The sequence below is a fragment of the Oryzias latipes genome, chromosome 17 (assembly GCF_002234675.1).
Source record: "Oryzias latipes chromosome 17, ASM223467v1".
Taxonomy (NCBI): Eukaryota; Metazoa; Chordata; class Actinopteri; order Beloniformes; family Adrianichthyidae; genus Oryzias; species Oryzias latipes.
In genome coordinates this window covers 10,026,928-10,047,223 of record NC_019875.2, presented here as the reverse complement: position 1 = coordinate 10,047,223, position 20,296 = coordinate 10,026,928, and the positions used below count along the sequence as shown (strand labels likewise).

Here is a 20,296-nt window from a genome sequence, read left to right as displayed (position 1 = left end):
AACCAAAATGTAACCAATCCTGTTGTTCTTTGCTGGTCACATTCATTTTTATCAGCGGACAGAATGGCTTCAGCAGATTTTTGAGAAACATTTCTTACCTAGAAGATTCTGCAATGCAAGGAACAGTAAGATACTGCCTTGCTGCTCCCTCTCTCAGCCAAAGTTACTTAGTGCAGAGTGATGTAACAGGTCACATTTAAAAATGACATAGAGTAACCTGTGTCTAGAAAGCATGATAGTAGTAGATTTAAAGGTTGTCATCTGGACTTAGTTTTTAAAGCTGAAGACGTTTCACCTCTTATCCAAAAGGCTTTGTCAATTCGAATTGACAACGAGATGACAACCTTTAAACCTACTACTTTGATGGAATCTACCTGGATGAATGAGAGTCTTCATAGACATATAGACAGAGCTCAACTATGGCTACATTACACTTGTGCTAGTGACCGTCGAAGGTCAAAACTGCTGCTGCTCACGCACAAATGGCACCCGGCAGACACAAATGGAGCAAAAATTGTTGCTGACGTGTTGGAGGCTGTGATGCTGTTGGCTGTTAAGTGCAGAGACAGCAGTTTATCCTGATCTGAGAGGTTAAACTCGTCGTTTCTGTTTAATTAAAGAGAACATTTGACCTGTTTGTTATTCCTTCTTCTGCCCTCTAAAAGGCCTTTTTCCAGGAACTGATGAGACAATCTGACCCTCTGCAACTGCTGTTTAAATACCACTGACCCTTCCATCAAGTCAGATCTGAGAGAATTTTACCAAAACTCTTGGTGGAAAATGTAATTATGAGTTTAAAATTTGATGTAGGGGCTCAGAAGGAGAATTAAAAACATTTCCATCGTGTTACTTTAAAAAAAAAAAAACAAGGCTTTGATGCTTTTTACGTTTTAGAAATTTAGTCGTCTGGCTGTTGTTGGCTGTTGCTGTGGTAACCATACAAACATCAGACATTAAAATATTCATACAAACATCTGACATTAAAGCTCCACAAATGTACTAAGTACAGTCACAGCACAAAGACAGCACCATACAAAAAACTGCTGATTTGGGACAAAGTAGGGTTATCGATAAAAGCTGCTATGTCAAATGACAGCGTTTTTAATACGTTTGGTACTCAAGTACCACATTATTCCTCAGGAAAATGTCAGACTTTGACTCAGAATTGAATGTGCTCAAGAGTTAGGAGAGCGTCAAAGAACTAAAACAATGCATCAAGTTTCTGCTTCTGTGTGTCTCATTGACTGTGTGAGACTGACCTTTTTCCAGCTCTAACAAAATAAAGTCAATCCACTCGCCATTTTTTCAAGCCACAACCACGTGAGCAGGGTGAACCAGTTTATCTAAAAAAGCAAAAATGAGAAGCATGGTGTTGGTCATCATTTGTTTAATGTTTTAATAGCTGATCCAGTTACCGGGCAGAAAACTGAGGTCTAGTCAGATCAAACTGCTGGAGCAAAAAGCCGATGATATCATTATTCCAAAATGGTAGCGCGTGAAGATGCTGCAGCTCAGCGTTCTTCTAGCAGATTTTGGGCATCTGCAAACTAATCTGAAACCATAAGAATCTCAGAAACTGTTTAAAATCTCTGACACTTAAGTTGCAATCATTTCAGAATTTTTTAAAGGTTAGCATTGGTAAAAAAAAAATAGACCCTAAAATGCACAAAGAGCATGTTATTTCAAGGTTTGAAGCTGTTTTGATTCATTTTCTAGGAGCTGAATGTTTTGACGTTCGAATGGTTGAAGTAGCTGGATCTTACAGTTTTTCTCAGTCGCTTTAGTGCAATTCTCAGATCAGAATTAAAGTTTGCAAATACGTGTGTGCTTTCTCAAAACAATTTGTACAAACAGCAAAACACTATGGATTTCTTGCAAAAGCCTGTAACTTGCTCAAAATCTTTAGTTCATCTCTCAAAACTAAGTCTTTATGTCATTGAACGTGTCAGTGCCATCAGAATGTCAAGTCCTTGTGTCATTGTCTACGAACAAGACAGTCAAATTACTTAGTCATGTTGTCAATATAACTGTGTACTTTAGAGGGAGGTTCTGATGTAAACTATGGCTAAAGTTTGGATGACAATTATTGTAAAATGTAAGTTACACCGTTTTTGTTTAATTTGCAAGAGACTAGACAAGATTCACATTTACACTTTTATTGTTCATATTGTAATTTGTTGACAGACCATGTCATACCAACATAGAAAAAACCCACTGCAAACAGTGACATAAAGGGGGAAAAAAGAGAGGACAATATTCTGTCCAACAGTACAGGCAGTGCAGTAGGAATTGGTGTGGTCTTCCTACACCTCTCGTCGTTCCTGTATGTTAGGCCACAAATTCTCATCCACATCACAGCGAATATCTTCCTTTTGCAATGCAGCAAAATATGTTTGTCACATTATGACAACTTGATCAACCATTTTGTAGTTAATGACTTATACGATGAACTAATGACTAGGTGTTTTGAGGAGTAAGACTATTGCACAGTGAACTATATAATACATTTTGGTCAACATGACATAAACAATTGAAAATGTAACAAACAGCAGAGAATTGTACATAATCATTTGCATGGATGGATGTGGAAGCAATTGCAACTTGTTCAAAGAAGTGAGAAACTGCATATATGATGTGCACAAGTGACATCATGATGTGAAGATTGAACAAATAGTTTTGGGAATTTCATTCTGATCTGAGAATTGTACTAAAGCGACTGAGAAAAACTGTAAATGCTGAAAAAAATGTCCAGTGATGTCTAAGCCTTCACCTAGATATGCTACAAAGGATGATCATTTATCAAAACGCTGACAATAAATATGACAAAAGGTTCAAACCCTCATGTAGATCACATCTTTTTTGATATATCAGGAAAAAATAACACATGCAAGCTCCTCTGCTGTTTCCATGCGGTTGTCATGCGCCGTTTGCAGCAGCTCCTTATATCTTGAAGAGTGACTGCAGCGTCCTCTGCTGAAGGCTGAAGGTTGTGGGTTCCTGCCTCCAAAGAAAGTCCTCTGTTGTCTCCTGCACCTCATCATCGGTCCCTTTTATTTTTACTTTCTGGCCTATTCACTTTGTTGTTGCGCGGTTTGCGTGTCACGGGGTGTAACTGTGATTGAAGAGCGCAGAAATAAACCTGACACCGAGCAGAACTGCAGAATAATAAACACAGGGAGAATCCGTCACCCCCCTGCCAGACCTCAGGGCTGCTTGGAGCTTCATCTTTGTAGAAGGACGCTGTGACAGTGGCCCAGCATCCAGAGTGCAGGTCAGTGCAGCATCTGACTGGTTTCATACAACCGCAGCTCAGGCTGTTTGAACATAAATCACAGAAGTGAGTTATTTCTGATGCGGCAGAGTGAAAGGCCTTCTAATGTTTCCCTTCTGCTCTGAACAGCCATCAGCCACATTCACAGTTATAATTTACAATGTTTCCTGAAAATGTATGCATCATTTTGCCCCGGAAGCTTACTCTGCTCGCCCCGCTGACCCGAGGACAAGGCTGACTCAGAGCCTCGGTTTTTCAGAAGCCCTCGAGCTGCGGATGACCAATGCTTCTGCTGCTGATGAACCCGGAGCTGTTTGAGCTGTAGATTTCTGCTGGAGCACATACGGCCGCTGTCAGAGCAGCTCAGGTTCTGCAGCCTCTCTGTCGCTGTTTCTGTGCCTCTTTTTTTCCAAAGTTTAAATCGGACTGAACTCTTATCAGACTCTTGTCGAAAGGATGCTGCCTGATGTAAAAAAAAAGACTGCTGTTATTGTCTCACACTTGCAGCGTGCAGCTGAACAGGCAGGATTGTCAGAAAAGATGAATTTCTGGCGCCGGAGGTGGAAGCTGGGAGAAGGTCAACCAGGAGATGTTTCTGTGTTTAACAGCAGCTCGGTTCCTCTGAGAGAGAGACAGCAGAAAAGACCAGCAGAGCTCAAAGGGCGCTGACAGGCTGATAAATGGGTGGGGATAATTGAGGTGGGTGGAGGAGAAAGAAGGTAGAGATTTGAATAAAGTGTTCTCAGCCTCATCGAGGGGCGTGCAGTTGGATGTTGAAGGAGACAATGGTGTGAAAGGGCGCAGCATGTTTTTAAGCGAGCTGATACAAAGTTAGCTTCAGTTGTTGATGTCTGGTTTGGAAAATTCAGATTAAGTTATTTTAAGTTATGCACTCCAAGTTGTATATATTTCCTTGTAACTTTTTTAGCTTTTAAGAAAAAAGTAGAAACAGAAGAGTCATTTTTTTACTTTTTTAAATTCCAAATGAGCATTTATTTCCACTTTAGTTTCACATCTGTTTCCAGATGACTTGAGTTTCGGTCCATTATGACCGGTTTGCAGCTGACAGAAACTGGTTAAACGTTCAGGCTGTATGATTTTTAATTTAAAAGCTCACTCCGATCACATTTTGAATGGTTGTAAAAGTGTTTCCAGCAGTCTTTTAATGATGATTATGCCATTAAGAGACACAATTTTTAAAAAACAGTCATTTTCTAGGACGTCATTTTCTGCTGAGCGGCAGGAGTTCAGTGGAAATTTACCTCTGAGTTGTGGGCGGGATTTATTTGTCTGCAAGTGGATGCATCAGAATGGAGCAGAGCAAGGAGCGTATTTCTTACATCAGAAATACTATTGAGTAAGGAAATTCTCAGAAATGCTATTTTAACCTTTATTTTCCTTTTATATTTTCTTCATATACGGTATGTGTCTCATCATGAGAAAAATGCCAAAATTACATTTAAAAAAAAAACAAAAAACAATTTTACTTGAAGTGGATCTTTAAAGAAAGACATCTGTCTTTACATTCAAACATTACATTTTTTTAATTTATAATTTCCTTCAGCTTATTTATGTTTGGTTTCATTTTCTATTTAGTTATCTTTACTGACAAATGCAATGTGAAAAAAATGGTTTTGTTTTTATAAATTTTTAGACCTATAAATTCCCTCTTTACCTCGTGTTTAATCCCATGAACCCTAAAATCGGAAAAAACAAAGTGAGAATCACGACCACAACAGTGTGTGAACCAAAGCAGTGCCTTCCTGCCTTTCCCCAAACATGCTCCCTACACACTTGAAGTGTGTGGCAGTCTGGAACTTCCCTCTTGCGTGCCGTCACACTCCTCTGTGTCTGATGAAGGGCTGCAGATGCTCTGACAGCTGATTCTCTGCAGAGCGCTAAACACTCGCCTGCTCCGACCGCCGGCTCCGTCATCTGCTGCTCAGTGGGTCTGAAGGACGGAAGGATGTGAAGGGGTTTGCCTCTCTCCATGTACTTATGTCACGATTCGCTTCATGCGGCTGATGGAGTGGGCGTTTGAGGAGCAGACGGAGGACAGGGAAGGCTTTGACTGACGGTGTGCAGCACAACTCCTGTCTGAGTTTATGTGATCCACAGAAGATAAGGACCAAAACTGCTGATTTGAAACATTTTGATTTTATTGTAGTTGTGGTTTAAAATAAACTGGGACTGACTGAGCACCGTAATCTGTTTTTAGTATGTTATCCGAGCATGTCCAATCTGATAAAGAACTTGGGGGTCTTGACCCCTAGCTCTACTGAAATGACACTTTTTACTGGTTGCAACACAAAGCATCCCAGCAGTAGCTGGGCCCAGAAAAACTTTATCCGATTATAACAAACGTTTACATTCCTCACATTTCTATTGGAATAAGTCAGTTTGACATGAGCAGAGCTAAAATACCGGAAAAGACCGTAGAAGAAGAAATAGCGAGTTCCGTTGTAATCAAAGCTACAGCATAGAGCGAGATTATCTTCTAAACTTGCTTTTATTATTGTTATGACTATTATTAAGTGCCTTTTCGCTCACAATTTTTTTAAACGTGTGGCCAGTGCTTTATTCTTGGGCAAACGGACCTGGAAGGTTTAGGATTAGGCTAATACGTGCAACCCCAAACAATTAGTTTTGGGTGCAATCATGCACTTAAAAGTCTATGTGGGCGATGCCGCAATTTGCATCTTGGCCGCACGTAAATATGTGGAAATAAGCCTTTGTTTTGTCTGGATACAATTGAAAACACAAAATCACATGATTGTTTACAGAGTTTCTCAGGACTGTGTGGAGTGGCATTTCTGCATATAACAGGCACACCCCAGCCAGCTCACACTGTCCCAAAGCTGTCTGAGTCTAGCAGCTCACTCACGCAGAGCAGCCGGACAGACAGACTCCGAAGCCTCCTCCGAGGCGCACACCGTAACCAAGCACACTTCCCTTACCAGAAAACGTGAAGCTACAAGTCCGGCTGCTCTGCTCAGAGACATGATTCGCTTGATGGGGCAGCTGGCCGGTCCTGTTAGCGCTCCAAAACCTCCTCTGGAGTTCCACACCGGCACCATACTGGCTTTTATGTGTTACATAAATGCCACTGCAGTAGTGACCCACATTCGGAATTAGCGGATCAACAATCGGCATAACCCACCTATCTCGATAAGAAGGAAATATTGATCCGAATGAGTCTGATTGGGGCAGATGATTCCAAACGGCCTTTTCATGACGCATGTTTATTCTGATCAGGCGTTTATTCCGATTACCTTTTACGAGATAAAATAGAGAGACAAACATCCATCCATCCACCCCAATTGTGGTCAGGAGGTTGCTGGAGCCTATCCCGGCTACTGTTGAGTGAAGTTGGGATACATTTTGAAAGGTCTCCAGTCTGTTGCAGGGCCTCAATCTCACATACACACCCAGGGACACTTTAGAGTCATCAATTAACCTGCTAAGCATGTGGTTGGACTTTGGCAGGAAACCTGAGTGCCCTAAAAAAAAAAAACACTCATGCACACTCCACACAGAAATGACTTAGCTGGGATTCAAACCATTGCCTTTTCACTGTGAGGCAAGAGTGCTAACCGTTACACCACCATGCTAAGGGCACAGAAAACACCCAAACCCATGGAAGCTCTGCGTCTTTGCTCTAGCACTGGTAGGAGCTCCAAAGGTTATTTTTGTTGTGTTTGAGTCTGTTTTCTGGAAAGTCTGCTTTGATTTTCCTTACCTAATTTACTTCACAGGCCAAACGAGTCTTTGCAACAGCTCTGTTCGTGCAGATCTTCTGTTTGGTTGACTTCAGGAGACATGCGGCTTGAATCCTCTGCTGGAGTTTGGTCCTCACTCAGGCTCTCTTGTTTTTCTGCAGGAAGACAGAGAAAAAGGAAAAGTGTCGTGCTTTGTTTGGAGATAACGGACAAGTTTTGAACATTAACGAGCCAAAGTGAGTCAATAGAAATGAGTACTTTAAAAATCTGTGCATTTTTCTAACAATGTTTGTGTTATTTTTGTGTTACGTGATTGTCCTCCTTTTTGCAACACTACATGTCTTCTAGCATGTGTTTTGATCGGCTTTTACACGTTTTTATGGACTGTGTATGAAAGACAAGCAAAAACAAAAGACTGGGAGTCCAAAACCAAATGAATTTTTAATGTCTTTAATGCTGGGAATCCTCAGGCTCAATTTCCATCTCACTGAAGACGAAGAAAACAACACTGTGGTGTTGGACCTGGCAGTTTACAGGCAAGACTATGAAATAATTATTTTGAACAGAGATTTGCAGAATAATATGTAATCATCTGCATTCTCTGTTCCTGGTTATCATCTGTGCTCTCTTGCAGACACATGGACACCTCGCTGATAGACGCAGATGTGCAACCAACCTACGTTAGAGTCAGCATCAAAGGAAAGGTGAGCTTCATGGATTCATGCATTCTGATTAAGTGATGACAGGATAACCTTCTTCATCACCACCGTTTCTTCTGCCAAAACTGAACCTTTAAAAAATGTCATCTAACCAGGTGAATGAGAATGAGTGAATGAGAGTCAGGTGTGCGGCCTCCGGGAAGTGTGCGCTGGGGTTGCTAGGCGATGTAGTGTGGTTAGAACTCTGGAGATGGTTCCCGCTGGTGAAGAGGGGTAGACAGAGCTCTGACTGCTGACAATTTTAAGCCTTCTTTGTAGTTTTTGTAGGTTTAAGACTGACTTAAATAGCAAATGTTTTCAGTTTTATATAGCTTGTGCTATCCTAGGCACTTTAAGATTGGGAGTTGGGTCATCTAGACCCACTAGACAGTGCGCTGAACCTTTTTTCTTCAATGATTTGTGATCTTCACTGGTGTCCATGGATTACATGAAATCTTTCCACCTTTATCCACCTTTGTCATGGTAGGGAGAACTCGTCAATGGAAGGATTGGGTCATCTGGACCCCATAAAGTAGTATAGAGGTGAAGGAGCTTTTGTATGCTTATCACTCTTATTTACAATATACGGCATTTTTTGGAATGAAAAACTTTGTGACAACCTTTATATGCTTTTCCATGGCTCTGAACTGCTTCACCAACACATCAAAGCTTTGTTCTAGATTACCTTTAGATCAAACAGGCACTGAAAACAAGGTTCTGAGGGGTCATGGGTAATCACCTGATTTCATTGATTTCCTATGGGAAAGTTTTTTCTTTAAAAAATATTAACTATAAACAAACTATATTCATTTTCGGTACCAAAATAAATAGCACACTCCTCGCAAAGGAGCTCTACAAAACACTTTTGATTGCATCTTGATAGCTGCTTTTGCCTTGAGGAGAAGCGCGAAAAAAATCTGACTATACTCGAGTTGGAGGATAACATACTGATTGCTTTCAGCAATCAGACAATAAATCAGACAGAGGAACTCTACTCATTGACTGGGGGGGGATCTCTGTTCAGTTTACTGGTGACTTAATAAGCTGTTCTTTAAGATTTTGGTTCATCAGCTGGGCTCCTTTCTAAATAAATGACAAGTGCTTTTATTTAGTGGGACAGATTAGCTGTTCTGTCTTGCATCTAACTGCAAATCATCATATCTTACTCAATAAATATTTGAAGCAATTCTAACTCTTACAAACACTCCACAGTGACATCTAAGCCCTATTAGAGACCCATTCCAATGAAAATAGTGTTTTTGGTGTTTTTAACGTCTTCTTGTGCCATTTTTCTGACGATGGAGGACATTTATAAAGAAAATTAAGCTTAAAATTGCACATCTCTTTACTCAAATCGTCGAGAATCAGGAGCAGATAAAAATGCTGTTGGAAAATTTAATTTAATTTGGGCTAAAACGGCGTTATCATGAAGATCCCCATGACGCTTTTACGATACACGAAATGACGACTGGAATGGCACTTGAAATTAATTTTATTCATTCCCTAGCTGCAAAGATTCTTCTTTCTCTACAGAAAAGAGTGAGTCCTGAAGGCCTCGGATCCACTGACGGCTTTTATGGAGGCATGTTTTACGTCAGGGGTCAGACTTATTGGACGGGTGGGTGATTTACTCAGTAACACGTAAACTCAGTTTCATTTTAATAGAAACTCTTTTAGATGAGTGTGAGGAGGGTCAACCACCAACCTGGGAGTTTTTCTTCTCCTCCATCACAGCAATTGCCATTATTTACCTCCCACAGTTTGAAATTAAAGTAAACTGGGCGTCTACTTTGGAGCTCAGTTTGTCAACTCACACAGATCCTTCAGGATCGGCAGAACTTTCTGTTTTTTTTTATTTCTTTTTATTTCTTTTTTTTTTAACAAAGTTTTAAACACACACAACACAAACACTGCCAGTGTACAATTGAGAAACACAGCACAAATACCCACATACAGCAACATCACAGAAGGATTTGTCCTGAGAATGCAAAGAAAGGTAAACAATAGTCCTTCAGAATAATCCTCTTAGCTGCAATCATTCCAAACATGACTGCTTGTTGAGTTGAGTGTGACAGCTTCTGAGTTTGCTCTGAACGACCAAATATTGCAATCAGAACATTGAGAGTTATTTGTACATTGTAAACTGAACTAAACAACTTAAAAATATCAGACCAAAAATTTGTTAGCATGGGGCATGAGTAAAATAAATGAGATAAAGAACCTATAACAGTTTGACAATGGTTACAGGTTGGTGAAACAGAAGGAAAAATTGCATGCAATCTTGTTTTGGAGTAATGCAAACGCTGGATTACTAATCAAAGTTTTAGATGTCGATGCTTTAATCAAAACTTTGTAAAATTCAGGTTGTGTTGGCAGTTGTTGAAACTGAGATATAGATTGTTTAACAAAGTGTCTGATTTGCAAATACCTGAAAAAATGACCCAGAGGGAGAGAAAACTGTTTATGGAGTTGGGTACTTAAGGATGCAAAATGATTGTTGATGTAAACACGTGTTCTGACAGACCTGGTTGAAAAGCTGGATTCAAGCAAATGGGAGCATGGATAGAGAAGACCGACAGACTGAGTGCCCTTCCTGATTTGCTTTATAATTCTATACAAAGTGTACAAAATAAAATCATTTTTCATGTTTTTAATTGGAATATCCAAGGATCGGCAGAACTTTTGTGTGAGTGATTGCTTCTGTTCTCATTCGCAGCTATTCTGGTCAATCCCTCGAGGTTTTTTTGTAAAGTGTTGCTATAAAAAGACACAGTAGTGATTAAAGTCATTTGACCCACTGGGACGACGTCTGCGCAGGATCAACATGTTCATCTTGCTAATTAAAGTTCTAAATATTTAACTCTGCAGATTTTTCAGATTGTCCTGCCTGCAGAAGTGAAGCCTGACTCTTCGACGGCACAGAGGTCCCAAACCACGGGACACCTGCTCCTGACCATGCCCCTGGTACGCACACTGTGGTCACACACAAACGCCTGAACTGCAGGTGTGGTCGCTTTTAGCAAGTCACACTTTCTAAATCTGAGGTTAATTAAAGTTTAATATCTTTTATCGTGTACGCCTTATTTCAGTGAAAGCGGGTCAAATGTGAAAGAAATCAGATGTTCCTTGGCTCAACAACCCAAGTTTGAGGTTAATTAGTGTTTAATTCCTTTATTCCACCAATGTCTTGTTACTGGGGAAAGCCTGAAAGATCCTAGAGGTTATTTTGACTTTGGCAAATGCCCCCCCACCGTGGCTGACAGGTCCTGAGTGACATGCAGTTAATTATTATTTTTTGTATAACCAGTAGTTTGAAGAGTCTAGTGGTGGGGCCTCTATCCCAGCCCAAGCAGTGGTCAACCCCCAAATCCATGAAAATGGACTCTGACTGGAAAGAGTCTTAGCTTATTGGGAAGGCTAAGCGGTGGCAGCTGGAGAGAGTAGGGCTCTTTTGCTCTATTCCATGTACAGTTTAAGATCTAAAAACAAATTCCTTCAATGGTTTTTAACCCTCTTCCACTCTGAAGTCGCCCACAGTGATGTGCAGGTTTGCATATAGCTCTGAACGATGACTCCGTTGAAGGATCAGGAGAAACTGCCTCCTTGATCTGAACCCAAGTGGTTCACCACCACTATTTCCATTCCTTCTTTTGATAACCTCATCAGGTAGCATTTTGTACACTTCCTATACCAAAATCAAATGAAATGACCAATTTTAATAAACTTTAAAAGGCAAGCTTAAAAAGACACAAGTTTTGCTTTTCTAAATGACTTTTCCTTGTAAAGTCTAAGTTTCCTTTAAACACTTTTAATTAAAAAAGAAAAACTCATTTACTCATTTGGTGGTAAACTGAACCTTACTCCATTATGGCAAAACCCCCATAAAAAAACATTGTTGTGTATTTCTTTTTCCTTTCTTTTTTTTTTTAAAGGTTCTGTTTTACAAAAATGTATTAGAAAAATTATTTTTTTTGCAAGAAAGACAAGAAAATGATTCTTCAAAAAGGCGTTTAAAAAAAGGTTTAGTTATTTGGCATTGTAGCGATTGAAGTGATTTATTTGCTTTCTGGTTCTTTAGTCACAAGGAACAAACTTTTATTGAGTCTTTAATAAGAGTGGGATGAAGGTGCTGCATAATCAGTGCTGCTGCTGTCAATGAACCATTATGAATTCAGTGATATCCAACGCTTTAAAGAGAACCCCTATGATCCTGTGTTTGTTTAGGCTTACGGCGAAATCAAAGGGAACCGGACTATTCCACATCAGCGCAGAGCGTGTCAGAGCAGACACATCCCTCAGCTGGAGGCCAGTGAAAGGTACTGAATACTGCAGGAGCTCATTAGGCAACCAAGAAACTCAAATGAAGACACACTATAGCCAAACCAGACCGTTTAACTCACCTCAACACTGGAAATAGAAACCTGTTAAAGAGCAGTTAAACACACACTATCAGCACTAGGGGTGTAGAAAAAAAAGGGATTTGGCGATACTTGTATTGATTGAAAATGCTGTCAAGACGATATTTATTTAATTATTTATGAGCGTCCTTTAGCGTCTGACTCTTTTTTTTCCACTTAAACACCCTACCGGAAGTTGGCAGCACTGCACACTGAGGCCTGTTGAGCCACACCAAAACAACCACAAGATCTCAAGAGAATCAGCTAGTGTTAAATGCTAAATGTTCAGTCAGCCTTGCAGTTGCTGTTGTTATGAGACATGTACTACTTAGTTTTTGCTTGGAATCGATACCGAACCGTTGCTGCCAGTACCATATAAAACGCAGATTGTGGTGCTTTGTGGCGTGCTCCAGATGAGAACAAGTGACCCTTGAGATGTATCGCGATACATATTCCTTGAACGAGTATCGCGAAAAGCGTCGTATTGCCAAACTCTTGCCAATACACCCCTCTAATCAGCACAGTGCACCTGGCCCATTCACTAACTACATTTCTCTGTATCTGTATTTATAGATTGATACAGTGGGGGAAAAAAGTATTTCCTCATCAATTGTGCAAGTTCTCCCACTTGAAAAGATGAGAGAGGCCTGAAATTGTAATCATAGGTATGAAAATTCGTCATATATGAATGTACATGGAAAAAGTGAGACAAATTGTTGTCTTTAAATGAAATTTTCACAGATCAATCACAAAAGTGAATTAGTGACTGTGTGACATGGCCTTAAAAAAACTCACCAAACACATCCCATAAGTGGCAAAAACTTTGTAAAAATTTGAATTCCTCTTTTCAGATTGTGTTCCGATGGCAAATGTGATGGTAGTCAAAAGAGTCCCAAAATTTTTCATGATGTTTATTTTGCTGAAATCCCTACAAATACATGTATTCTAGTAAAGATGAAAACTCACTCCAAAAACTAATATTTACTGCAATTAAAACTTATTCTAGATTGGTTCTTCCAGTAGATTTGTTTTTTAATCATCTCAGTCTAAAGACAATGATGTTAAAAGATTTGCAAAGGTTTAGCCGCTAAACCTAAACTTTAGCGTTACCTAAGGCTACTTTAAAATTGGAATTCTTTTAGTTAATGTATTAAAATAAATGTTAGTTGTAAAGAAAAACTGGAAAGCAGAAACTTTCTTATCTCCGGACGTGGAATGAACGGTTGTTGTGGACTGTCGTCTTTGATCAAAATCCCCATTTTGTGTCCAAATCACACTTTGTTCTTGGTTTTTATTTTATTTCACAAAGGAAACTAATTTAGTGTTACATGTTTATTTAAATTTTTAACAATTGCTTGAAATGTCTGATCTTCAGTTCAGGTATGAAATATCCGTGTAGAACCAGCCAGAATCAGACTTTTCCAGCGGGCAAATGTTAACATTTTCTTACAGTTCAATTCAACAGTCGATTCCTTTATTCATGTTTATTCATGAACAGATTTTTTTTTCCTTTTCTGCCCCTCTGTGACCATATTCTGCAAAGTCGTCAACCTATTATTTTTCTCCAATATCTGGCCCGATCTGTAGTATTTAGTATCAACAAATAAACAGAAAAAGATGATTTAAAATGAAGCTAAACCCATAGAAATGTATCTAAATAGTGCTAGATTTAGCAGAGACCAGGTTAAAAATCAAACTTTGACCTGAATGTGTGAATCCCGAACATGCACAGACAGCAGTGTTGCTTGTGCAGATAGAGGATGAAATATCAAGTGTTTGCATTAAAGATGCAGCCTAAAGAGCAGCAGAGCTCAACCCTGGAGGCAGTTCATTTCTGAGTGTTTGAGCAGAGAGGAGTAGAGGCTTCAGCTAATCCACTGGCTGGTTTCTGCACAGCCTTGACTTAATTTCCCGCATATTTACAGGCCCCTCAACTCCCTGTAGTCCTAATCACAGTTTTACCAGATTTAAAATAAATTCTGTGCTTGATTTGATTTTATCTCCATATTGATGACGATGCTCAGAAATCCTCAAAGAGCCTTGACCATGTCCTGCACGTTTCCCCTACGGTTTAGATTCAGCTGAACCCACAAAACAGCTGTTGATGATGGATAATGGATGAGGTGATCTATTCTTGAACGTGACCCAGTAATTTCAGCTGCATAAAGAACTGAAACCAGTAATGTTTATAAAAGCCTTAGTGGGTGCCCCTAGTTTCTGAGTTGTCCTTGGATGGGCATAGAGAGGAGCAGCCACGTATTAAGGGAAGTGAATTTAGGTGTGTCTTGCAGTTCTTTTGAGGCTAATGGGGCCACCTTAAGGGACATCATGGAAATGGAAAATACAGTTGTTGTGTGTGAAAATTGTATCATGACATATTTGAAAGGCAAATATGAGTTGCACACACTTGTGACATATGGGGGGTGCTGTCAGATGGTGCCTTTGCACCACAATCTTGTTGTTTATACATAAGGTGCACATAATGGCCTCTTACTGACCACATGCCAGGGTAAGTAAGGGTGAAGTAGGTGTGACGCATGCATGTTTTACAGGTTTTTCTTTTTTTTCAACCCTACTACATGCATGTCAATGGTATGTTCCGTTTTCATTATGTCCCTAAGGTGGCTACACAACCCTCTAGGGAACTGCAAGACACACCTGTACTCCCCTTTATACCTGAGTCACAACTGTCCTCACGGGAGGATACGAGCTGTCTGCGGGCAAAAAACGGGCAAACCTGTACAGGATACGCAGTTGGCCCACATGAAATATCTGTTTGCTAGCAAGGCAAAATGTTCATCTGCATTTTTTCCTACGGGCAACAGGTCGTAACAAACACTTATACAACACACACAGGGGTAAGTAAGGGTGAAGTAGGTTAGAGGCAGGCGTGCCGAACATACTCTGTCCTGCTGCAGTAGCCCCTTTCATGATGTTCTAGTGTGCATTCCTTGTACATTCCTTGTGTACAGCCTGTTTGTTAGAAATGAGTAAATTAGAAAATAAGAGCATAGTTTGTGTGGTTATCCTATGGGCATCATAAGTATCATGTACACACTCTGTGCATGCAGTATTTGCATTCAGTCAGTAAGGAGCTAGTACACGTACCTTACTAATGACTGCAGTGCTCCATAAAGGGCGCTATGCGAAAGTATCACCAGTACGTCATAAGTGCGTGTAATTTACATCATCCATGAAAATCCTTCATAATACACTTGTCACACACTGTTGTTCCTGCACTTTTAGTGTCAAGCAAATCTCCAATGTTTAAATTTAGATGCTACTGTCTGTGACTTGATTGTTAGTTAGACGGCCGCCACAGAAACCCCACTCCCACACTCAGCCCGCTTTAAGGACAAAAGGAACAGGTGCATTAATCTTTTTTTACCATGGCTAGAATCCACAGAATAACAACAGAAAAGGTGAACCTTCACATTGCACCTTGCACACTGACCGCCCCCTTTGGGCGGGGTTATTACAGTATACGTTTTGGGCAATTCTATTAATTGTCTTCATACCTATACATAAAAATCTTTCCCTTGAAGGAAACTAGTCTTTAGTGTGAAAAATGTTGGTGATATTAAGGTTTTGTTTCTCTAAAACAGATTTGAAGCCCGAAGCTAATTCCTTGGGTTATCATTACATGCTGGCTTAACTAGTAGCTGTGGTTCAATTTTCCACACAGCCTAAAATATGTATATTTTTAAATCAACCAGCAGAAGAAAAAAATATAATAGATGCAAAAGAACAAAATATAATGTGCTCACTATATGATATAGTCATGTTTAATGTAAAATAATGTCAGTTCTGTTTCTATCTTTACTTAAAAATGCATTTTTTTTGTTTTAAACATAAAAAGATCCAATTTCATGTTGATTTTCTTACACTTGTATAAACTGTCTGTATGACTTCTAAACAAATGATCTTGAATGACAGTCAAATGTTTGCATATTGGCGTGTGGTTGTGGTAAGAAGACAAATGGTGGATGTGGTTTGATGTCATGAAGACATCCAGAATTGGTCTCCGACCAACCGACTATCCATGATCAGATGTTCAATGTTTGGTGGGAAAGGGGTAGACTTTTAAGAGTACGACTCACGTAGCCACGCGTGACCTCTGGACTGATTAAAGTCTTTGTGAACAAGCTCTCCTTATTCCACAATAGCCTATGCTAGAAATGTTTGAGCTTCTGAGAGCACAGCCATTGAAGACATCTTCTGCGCTGATGGTGGTTGCAGATTAAACAGCTTGTGAGCATCTAATCCCTGAAAAAAATCAATCTTTAGCTGAATATTTAAGAAAATACAGTCTTATGATTAGACCAATGCTTTTGAAGGTGTTCCGGGATCCCTCATGTACAGAGTCACTGAAAAACACTAAAGCAGATCCACCCTTCAGCAGCTCGACTCTGTGCTTCATCTGTTTAAATTCCCTCTGACCATCTTCCCCAAAGAGCAGCGGCTTCACCTCCCAGCAGGTCTGCATCTTTTTTGCAGAAATGCTCCTCTGTCCGCTCTCCTTGCCTGGAGCTGCTCCCATCTCACCATCTTCATTATCATTTTATGACAGAGCTTCTCCCCCGTCCTTCAGATGGCCTCCGCAAACACAATAAGGAGCCACAGCAATAAGGAGCCACAGCCCAATCCCATACATTCAAATTAAGCACGAAATAAAAAAAATGCTTAGCTGCTTCTCCCACTGCAAGATGACAAGAGAGTAGCCTGGATGTTGTGGAGTTATAGCTGGGCGTGCATGTGATGAGAGGCAACCTTTGAACCCCCAGGTTTCAATCATTCTCTGTGCTGTAGTTTGTGTGGATGGAAGGGATCTCAAGGACATAAGCAATGTTTACTTTGTTTTCCTGACCGACAAGTGAACATGAAGTGTAGACAAATTACTACAAAAGAATATTAAATGTCATATGAAACCTGAAGATAATATACAGTATCACTGTGTCCAAAACAGATCTGAAAGGGTTAAATTAGGAATTATAGTGTTCCATTGTTTATCCTGGGGTTTAGGTTCTAAAAATAACCCATTAGAAAACAATATCTGCAAAGTAGTTCCATTATTTTTTTTACAATTAATGTAGATGTTTTAAGGCTCTTCACTACAACACTTCATACACCTTTCTCAGACAGACAGACATAAACATTTTCACTCTTTTCTTTTTTTTGTTTAAACTCAAACCTTTGTGGAAATATAAGTCCAGTAATGTAGAATGAAAACAAAGACCTGATTATGTAGATTTGGTGACCTAAACGAACTATGGACAGGAGAAACAGCATAGAGGAGATTAAGTGACAATAGTCAACAGCCAATCAGAATGTAGAACACAATGCACTATAAAAAAAAGTGAACAATGTACTCCATTATGCTATGAAAAGTATTTGAATGCTACAGTATCTTTATAATCCAAAACATGCTTAGAAAAGTTTAAATGATACCATTTTTGTTTTTACTTCTTAAAATGCTTTCGATTGGGGTCTCCACAGAAAGTCATCGGTCTTCATCTCATCCTATCCTCTCGATCCTCCCCGCTCTCACCTGTTATGTATCTTATGTCTAGAGGTGCAGGTCATAACATAAAAAGGGGGGAAAAAAACAGGCAGGCAGCCCTCAAACCACAAAAATAACAGATACAGCTTTATTTTGTAACAAAAAGAAGGGTTTATTCCCCCAGATGCAAAGATAACAAAAGAAAATGAAGCATTTAAAGGATCATGCAAAATCAACTTTTTGAGCTTTTACGTGTTACAATGTTCCTTTCCTAAAAAAAACCCAACAACCCCAAAGTGGTATTTTGATATGTTCACGCATTTCTGAGTATTCCTGTAAAAACCTGCACTCTGAGCACCAGCCACTCACAATCCACGAAAAAGAGTGGGGTTTTCAATTTGTGATGTAGACCAGTGAGAATAGCCCATTCCAGGGAGAGATGGTGCTGCCAACACTGCCCCCAGGCTAACCCTAACCCTATGCTCTATTTGACTTCAGACAAAAATAAGTGGCAGAGTCTGACCTGTCTCCCTGAAACTAACAAAACGGAAGAAAACACTCACAAATAAAATGGCAGTTCACCACTACTGCTTCATAACTACAGGCAAAGTTCCACAAAGTTTCACAGTCAAAGGCCACACAAAACGCTGTCAGTGGGGAGAGAGAGAGAGAGCTACAGTTCCCCCCCACCCCTGGGGCAATGAAATAAGGATTTCGAAGATGCCAAAGTCCTCATCCTCTTCAATCCTGCACAGCCACCAGACCTTATTCTTCCAATGCAGAGCACCTAAAACAAAACAAAAAGAACCTACAAACCTACATAAAATGAACTCTCCCTTAATAACAACATAAACAGCAATGCAGTGCACAACACTCAAAATTTAAAACATATCCACAAATACAACAATGGTCGTAACACACCAACCATTCTCATGTCCTAATGGCCATCTCCGATTGCTGAACCAACAACGTAGCGGCTCTCACCACAGTCTTCCACAAGTTTAATTTCATTCACATACCTGAAGCCTTCCTCCACCTGTTCCAATCTGCTCACGCATGCCTCTTCACCTCGCTTCCACATCCTCCATTGCTCTGGACTGTTGACCCTAAATATGTAAAGACCTCCAACTTCTTCACCTCTGCCCCTTGTAACCTCGCAGTTCCACCAGAGTTCTTTTCATTAACTCATAGATACTCTGTCTTGCTGCAGGTGACCTGTTATCCTTTCCTTTCTAGAGCAAACGTTTTCTCTAGATGTTCCTCCACCCGCTCTCACTATTACAATGTCATCTGCAAACATCATGCTCCACAGATTCATGTCAGTCTGTCCACCACTGCAGCAAACAAGCAGTTACAGGCTAATCCTTGGTGCAGTACCACCTCCACCTTGACCTCCTCTGTCACACCCACTGCATATTTCACCACTGTCTTACTGCTCTCACACATGTCCTAAACTGCTCCATTGTTCTTCTCTGCCACTCAAGACTTCCTCATACAAACCACAGCTCCTCTCTCTGTCTTCTTTTGTAGACTTTCTAGATCTACAAAGAAACAAATGGTTCCTTCTGACCTTCTCTGTAATTCTTCAGAAACATCCTCAAAGGACGCACTGCAACAACTGTTTTCTACATATGATGTACATTTCTTCCAGAAAAAGCCTATTAATTGGATGCATATCAAGTCGGTTAGAAAACATGAGTCTCTTGTTATGCATGAGAGCAGTGGTTTTGCCACAAAGGTGCTAAATTGTAATTGACATTTTGAGATTGGCTACATGGTCAAGGAAGATACTAGCTAGAGATGATCTATCTATCTATCTATCTATCTATCTATCTATCTATCTATCTATCTATCTATCTATCTATCTATCTATCTATCTATCTATATCTATCTATCTATCTATCTATCTATCTATCTATCTATCTATCTATCTATCTATCTATCTATCTATCTATCTATCTATCTATCTATCTATCTATCTATCTATTATCTATCTATCTATCTATCTATCTATCTTTATCTATCTATCTATCTATCTATCTATCTATCTATCTATCTATCTATCTATCTATCTATCTATCTATCTATCTATCTATCTATGTCTATTTATATGTCTATTTATATGTCTATATATATGTCTATATATATGTCTATATATGTATATATATATATATATATATATATATATATATATATACATAGACAGGGCACACATTCTTAACTCCCTCCTTCTCTTCCCCAAACCCTCCTCCTTCAGTGTGTGCGTGTGTGTGTGTGTGTGTGAGACTGGTCTAAGGCCTGGTCTAAGCCACACCACACTGCACTAGGGTCAGCTGCACAGCCCAGTGTGGGCACCTAGCTAGAGATGATAAAAAATAAAATAAAAATAAAAATAAACAACATTTTTGACCACATAAAATAAGCTTTAATTCCTTAAAAAGCAGCAGTTTCTGTTTATAAGGGAAGACAGCTGCTTCTATAACATGAAGGATCCAAATCTAATTTCCTGAAAGGTTTGATGTTACGCCTCATTCCCAAGACTGAAATTAATCTGTCGCTCTTTTATTGACTGTTTGTCAAGAAGAGATGAAAAATGTGAGACGGGCTTCTCAGATCAAAATCCGGACATTTCGGCTGTGGATTTGATTTTTATCAGTGGCGTTTGGTGCCCTGGCTCTTCATCAAAAGATGGTATTTATTTTTTCTCAAAA

At 39.7% G+C, this 20,296-nt stretch overlaps 1 protein-coding gene across 3 annotated transcripts in view; it reads left to right on the top strand.

The window, feature by feature from the left end:
- lrrc6 (leucine rich repeat containing 6) overlaps nucleotides 1–20,296 on the top strand; it is a 49,434-nt gene that overhangs the window by 20,328 nt on the left and 8,810 nt on the right. For 2 of the 3 annotated variants that reach the window (XM_023965680.1, XM_023965679.1), the window contains exons 7-11: nucleotides 7,152–7,226; nucleotides 7,461–7,526; nucleotides 7,625–7,694; nucleotides 10,557–10,652; nucleotides 11,913–12,004. In XM_023965680.1, coding sequence (XP_023821448.1) covers nucleotides 7,152–7,226; nucleotides 7,461–7,526; nucleotides 7,625–7,694; nucleotides 10,557–10,652; nucleotides 11,913–12,004 — 399 coding nt within the window. Of the gene's footprint in view, nucleotides 1–7,151; nucleotides 7,227–7,460; nucleotides 7,527–7,624; nucleotides 7,695–9,221; nucleotides 9,307–10,556; nucleotides 10,653–11,912; nucleotides 12,005–20,296 lie in introns of those variants that run through there. The other variant, XR_002875163.1, reaches the window with a different exon arrangement.